Source organism: Hipposideros armiger, unplaced genomic scaffold (genome assembly GCF_001890085.2).
Source record: "Hipposideros armiger isolate ML-2016 unplaced genomic scaffold, ASM189008v1 scaffold_659, whole genome shotgun sequence".
Taxonomy (NCBI): domain Eukaryota; kingdom Metazoa; phylum Chordata; class Mammalia; order Chiroptera; family Hipposideridae; genus Hipposideros; species Hipposideros armiger.
The window spans coordinates 498,404-504,129 of record NW_017732009.1 but is presented as its reverse complement, the minus strand read 5'-3'; the positions used below and the strand labels follow the sequence as shown (position 1 = coordinate 504,129).

General features: G+C 34.0%; 1 protein-coding gene across 5 annotated transcripts in view; it reads left to right on the top strand.

Moving 5' to 3' along the window:
- The window catches only part of KLHL13 (kelch like family member 13), a 232,769-nt gene extending 227,720 nt beyond the window's left edge, over window positions 1–5,049 (top strand). For all 5 annotated transcript variants that reach the window (XM_019626124.1, XM_019626127.1, XM_019626123.1 and 2 more), the window contains 2 exons: window positions 1,257–1,370; window positions 3,486–5,049. In XM_019626124.1, the coding sequence (XP_019481669.1) occupies window positions 1,257–1,370; window positions 3,486–3,973 (602 nt within the window). In that variant the 3' untranslated portion in view covers window positions 3,974–5,049. The remainder of the gene's footprint in view (window positions 1–1,256; window positions 1,371–3,485) is intronic.
- Window positions 5,050–5,726: the final 677 nt, after the last annotated feature.

Below are 5,726 nucleotides of genomic sequence, written 5' to 3'. Positions count from 1 at the left end.
GGCAGTGTCACTGGCCCTCATATGTGGGATCCGAACCGGGGCCCTCTGGCATCCCAAGCCAGTTCTTAACCATCGCGCCACTCGGCCGGCCCCCTCATGTTAATTTTTTAATAGGAAATGCTGTTGAAAGGATGAGTCATCAGTTAGAATTGTGTTTGGCTGCAATTAGCAAAATCTTATTTCTGTGGCTTGATCAAATGGCCACCCTCAGTAGACTTCTTCTATTTCATTGCCTCAAAGTATATTATGGTCAACTCCAGCTTCAAGGGAATTTGCTAATTTGAATTTTATTTTAAGTTTGGCACAGCGCTTACCTGAGCAGTGTTGTGGTTCTGTAAGTAAGAAAAAATGCAGGATTGGGAGAAACAAGTAATTGGGTTGGCACCTGGCAATGTCTGCAATAAATTGTATAAACTTTTCAAGTTGATCTAAACTTTGTGCTTTTGACCAGAGTTCTCATAACAGTCGTATCACTGTATGCCTTTTTTAAAAGGCTCACATTTTCTATCTGTCTTGACTGTTATTGTTCTGTTCTTGAGGTTATAATAAATTGATATTTAAAGAAGTTAAGGTCACTTCTCCAAAGTATTTTCTTAAAGATGATAAATTTATTACTGAGAGGAGTAGCCCTATTAAAAATCTTAACTTCATATTATGCTGCCAATCATCTTCAAATTAAGAGCAGTACTGGCTGCAACAATGTTGAGTATGTACAAACTATTAGCTTTAATGTACAGATGTATAAAAATTATTGTTAGTGTCCACTAAAGCAACATGTATTAGAACATACACAGGCTGTATGCATACCTTCATTCTCAACTTAAAATTTTGCTTCATATGTAGTAACCTTTTTTTTCCTATATGGTATATCAACATAAAAGCCTAAAATTTAAATGTTTTTCTTCCTTGCGATTTTTTCATCTTCCCACAGTTTTAGAGCAAAAATTGGGAGAAATGTGAAATTATAAAGGTGTAATAAGATACTAGAAGAAAAGAAATCCTAGTGATTTTTGCACTGACAAAAATGTATTAGATTACTGCATTATGTATCTAGTCTAATGTAACATGTATTAATGGTTCAAATTAATATCTCAATAATTAATATTAGAATGCCAAATAATATCCCATATCTATAATAAATATGTTTTAGTTATTTGGATATCACTATTGTTCTACCTAAAACAAAATATAATTAATTGTTAAATTTGAAATTATAAATCATTTTCTTTTCTATTCTTTCTTTCTTTTAATGACAGCTACAGTAGAATGTTACAATCCAAGAACAAATGAATGGACCTATGTTGCCAAAATGAGTGAGCCCCACTATGGCCATGCTGGAACTGTGTATGGTGGAGTAATGTATATTTCAGGTAGACAATTATGATATGAATACAATTAATATAATACATAAACTTTTAACTGTCTTTCTATATAGTGTTGATAAAAATAATCCAGAAAATAGATAATCAAAATATAATTTATGATGATTTAGAAGATATATTGTGTGTATATATTTGCATATGAGTGCTTTGGTATTCTATAAGTTCATAAGACTAGCAGCAAACTAATCCTCCTGAAAATACATAACTCAAAAGAAATTGGAAATTGTTCAGTTTCTCTAACTTGCCTTTCCATTCTCATACTCTGTGCTCTAATAAACTCTGTACTCTTATTATTCCCATTCATATTCTTTATAGCAGCACTTAATTCAATTTTATTTAAAATCTAGCTAATCTCTATAATAAATATATCATTATTAACATATAGGTTCCACTGTGCATAAAACTTGGTTTCATATACTCATACATATAATGCATAATAATATTCATTCTCTTATTTAGTGCAACCTATGTTTCCCTTTTCCTTAGCATTATAATGATATTCTATCATGGTGTCATTGCATGAATAATTCTGTGCTGATTACCTATATTTTCACCACATGCACATATATTTTTCTAATAAATTCTGAAAGGACTACAGTTTGCTTCCAGTGTCCCAATAACAACTTTCATTCTCAAACGGTTGGTATTTAAATCATCCTTCTGTTGAATTTAGGAAGGAGTCCTATGTTAATGTAATGTCTACCCCTGGTATTGAAATTTCCGTTTGGTAGCCAGTTTTGTATCATTCTGCCCTGACACAGTCTACCTCTGACAGTGTGTTCTCCTTTTGAGAACCTGCCAGTGTCAGGCCAGCAGCTACATTATTAGAGAACAAAGGCATTAAGGTGACATTTGTGGTCTGAGTCTCTGAACACTGCCTTTTAAAATCTATAATCAAGAAGGATCAGTGAAAGGCTTGTGGTATGTGATTGTCAGGTTTCTGGTGTTAAATTTATGTGCAACTCAGGATGTCTTATATTGAAAGAGCCATCCAGAAAATCATATGCTCCACTAATCAATGATTTATACCATCTACCTATTTTCTGTGTGTAGATGCTATGCCATTATAATGACAGCTCCAAACCCTCTGAGGGGAAAGATGACATCTGAATTGTTAGTGGTGCTTTAGCATAACTAGCATATATTGTACAAATGACCTTCACAATCAAGAGTAGGACAGGAACCATAGCTGCTTTTCAAATAAAAGAATATGGTTTTGCTTTCTGGGAGTCCTGTAATTAACAGGAAAAAAATATTAAAAAGCAGAAGAAAAAATAGTGATTTCTGTCTGACCACCAGATAGTAGAGCTTTGAATGATATGGCTGAAAATTAGTTTAGTTCTCTCCTTAATCTGCAGAACATATAGTCTGATTCTTTTAATGTAGAGACTAATTTATTTGTTTTCTAAAAATACACTTTGTAGATGATATTGAAACAATAGATCAACAACTGATTGCTGCACATACAAAATTCCACATATATTCAGCATTCTAATTATTTAGCTTTTTAAATATCCACCCAAAACTCTACAAAAACAAACAATTCTGAATATTCTTATATGCTTGTACGTTTGCACAGCACTTTCAAATTTTCCAAAGTATTTTTATTTATTTCAATTCATAATCATAGTAACAGTCCTAATGAAGTAACTAGAGTAGATGTTCTTCTTCAGCAAGTGAGGAAATGAGCACCTAGTAATTGAAGGGCCCTAGCCCTGTACTCAGCACCCAAAAGGTACCTACTGAAAAGCAGTGGCAGTAAACGATGTTTTGTAGTTGGGATTTACTGCAGACCCAACTCAAAAAGTAACCAAAATATATTTTCATTTAGTTAAGCCTCTTAAATCCCATGGGTCTCTGAGAAAGTCATTGCAGTAATATAAACTACATGTTTTTCCTTTAAAACCATGAAAATGTTATTTTCTTTATTTTTAATTCAGGGAAGGTATTTATAGAAGGCAGACATTTCTAATAACACCACTGATAAACTAAAATGTCATAATTATGGGTAGAAGTTAATTATCTATGACAGAGAGCCTTTTATTTACTTTTGCATTTGTATAATGATCTGTTTACCTCTTGCCTATTATTTTCATTCTCTAGGAGGAATTACTCATGACACTTTTCAAAAGGAACTCATGTGCTTTGACCCTGATACTGACAAATGGATCCAGAAGGCGCCGATGACCACTGTCAGAGGTCTGCATTGCATGTGTACAGTGGGAGAAAGGCTCTATGTCATTGGTGGCAATCATTTCAGAGGAACAAGTGATTATGATGATGTCCTAAGCTGTGAATACTACTCACCTATCCTTGACCAGTGGACCCCAATTGCTGCCATGTTAAGAGGGCAAAGTGATGTTGGGGTTGCTGTCTTTGAAAATAAAATCTACGTGGTTGGTGGGTATTCCTGGAATAATCGTTGTATGGTGGAGATAGTGCAGAAATATGATCCCGATAAAGATGAATGGCATAAGGTTTTTGATCTCCCAGAGTCCCTGGGTGGCATCCGAGCTTGCACACTCACGGTTTTTCCACCTGAAGAAACCACACCATCACCTTCTAGAGAGTCTCCTCTTTCTGCACCTTAAGATCACCCCTACAACTAAGATGCTGTAGTCCTGTCTTTGCAATGTGTCATGGATTCTCCTCTTTTGCCTCTCCCCCTTAATTAGTGTATGTTAAGATTAGCCTTCAGTAATTGATACAGATATTGGAAAAAAGACGATGTTGATGTTATTTGTGCTGTTTGTTTGGCCTAGAGTGTTAATAAGTGGTAACAAAACCATTCTGGAAATGTATCACATAGAAGCTGATGTTTAACATACAAAAAAAGAAAAAGAAAAAAACAACCAAGGTATTATCTTTAAAATGTTTCTTCAGTACTTTTTTGATGCTGTGTACTGAGTATTTGTTATCTTACATTGGAAAGCCCAAAAAACCAAGTTGAAGGTGGATTATAGTAAACGTACAACTGTGCTAACTAGACTTCAAAGTAAAAAGTATTCCTTTCATCTTGACTGTAAGGTGTCAAAGGGAGGCAGCCTGCTCCCACAGAAAACAATACACAAAAGGTTGCTGACTTGCATGAGCTACCTTCCTGTTTTCATAAAGTATTTTTGACATATCTGTCAACCTACTTGTCTGTGTGGGTGCATTGAGAACACATGAAGTTTCTTAGATGCACAGAAGAAATAATAACTATAATTCACCAATATTAATTTTTAAAAGCAGCATGACTTATAAACAAGGGTTTTAAAGTGTGTATAAATACATACACACATACAAATATCAAATACAAAATTTGAGTGGCATGTCAAATAAATGTAAAAAAATATATTTCTTCCAAAATGCAGCTTCATTTAAAATGGGAATTCAGTATGCACTGAATGCTCATATGTGGAATCATACTGAATTAAGTGGATAAAGGCTAGAAGTTTTGAGCAACTAAATTTGTCACTTGACCAAATTTTACCTTCCCAAAGTATAAACTACACCTTCTCCTTTGCTCTTGAGGTAACTTCCATACTGTATGTCTTCTATATACTCTCAGTTCATAAAGTTATTTAGCACAAAGTATAGCAGCTTCACCCGGCAAGCTACTTTCATCCAGTGAATTCAACTTCCATATTTTATCTTTTTGTTCAATAAAAAGCATTTAATGTCATTTTTGTCTGACGCATCCCATTACTGTCTAATTTGGCACCCTTTTATTAAATATCTTTTTGGGGAGGATAGCAAAATTCAAGTGAGTAGAACCTAGAGCACTGAACAACTTGGATTAATTCATATTAATGACTTTCATTCAAGGAAAAAAAGAATTTGACAAGGTCTAACCTCATGGTTAAAACTTATTGCTGATTGTCTTTGAGGAATTAGAGAATGCTAATTGGCTCTTCTTCATTCCCACAGAAGAACTGCTAAACATTTCTAAACCATTAGGTCAGTTTTTCAGATCTTCAGGGATATCCATCTTCCCTAATGAGACGGGATTGTGTAAATGACTTAAGATATTTGTTCCAGAGCTAGGATCACAAATAAAAAAAAGTTTTTGTAAAAGATTGTTTGATAAGTATGTTAGGGCCATTTGCATGATCTTTCCTACTTTATCTGCAAATGACCAGATTAAATCTGAACCAAAAATGTCAAGCTATAATAAAATAACTAGAGTGTCACCAGATTTTGTCATTATCAGTGCAGATGTTACTACCTCTGTCTTGAGTTAAACATAACAAAGAAAACAATTTTCCCATAAGTGGTACTTTTAAATGTTGGAAGAAGCCTGTTGTGAATTTTAAAGACCCCACCCCCTCTTTTTGTAAGTTAATTCTGAAGTAAGGTCAA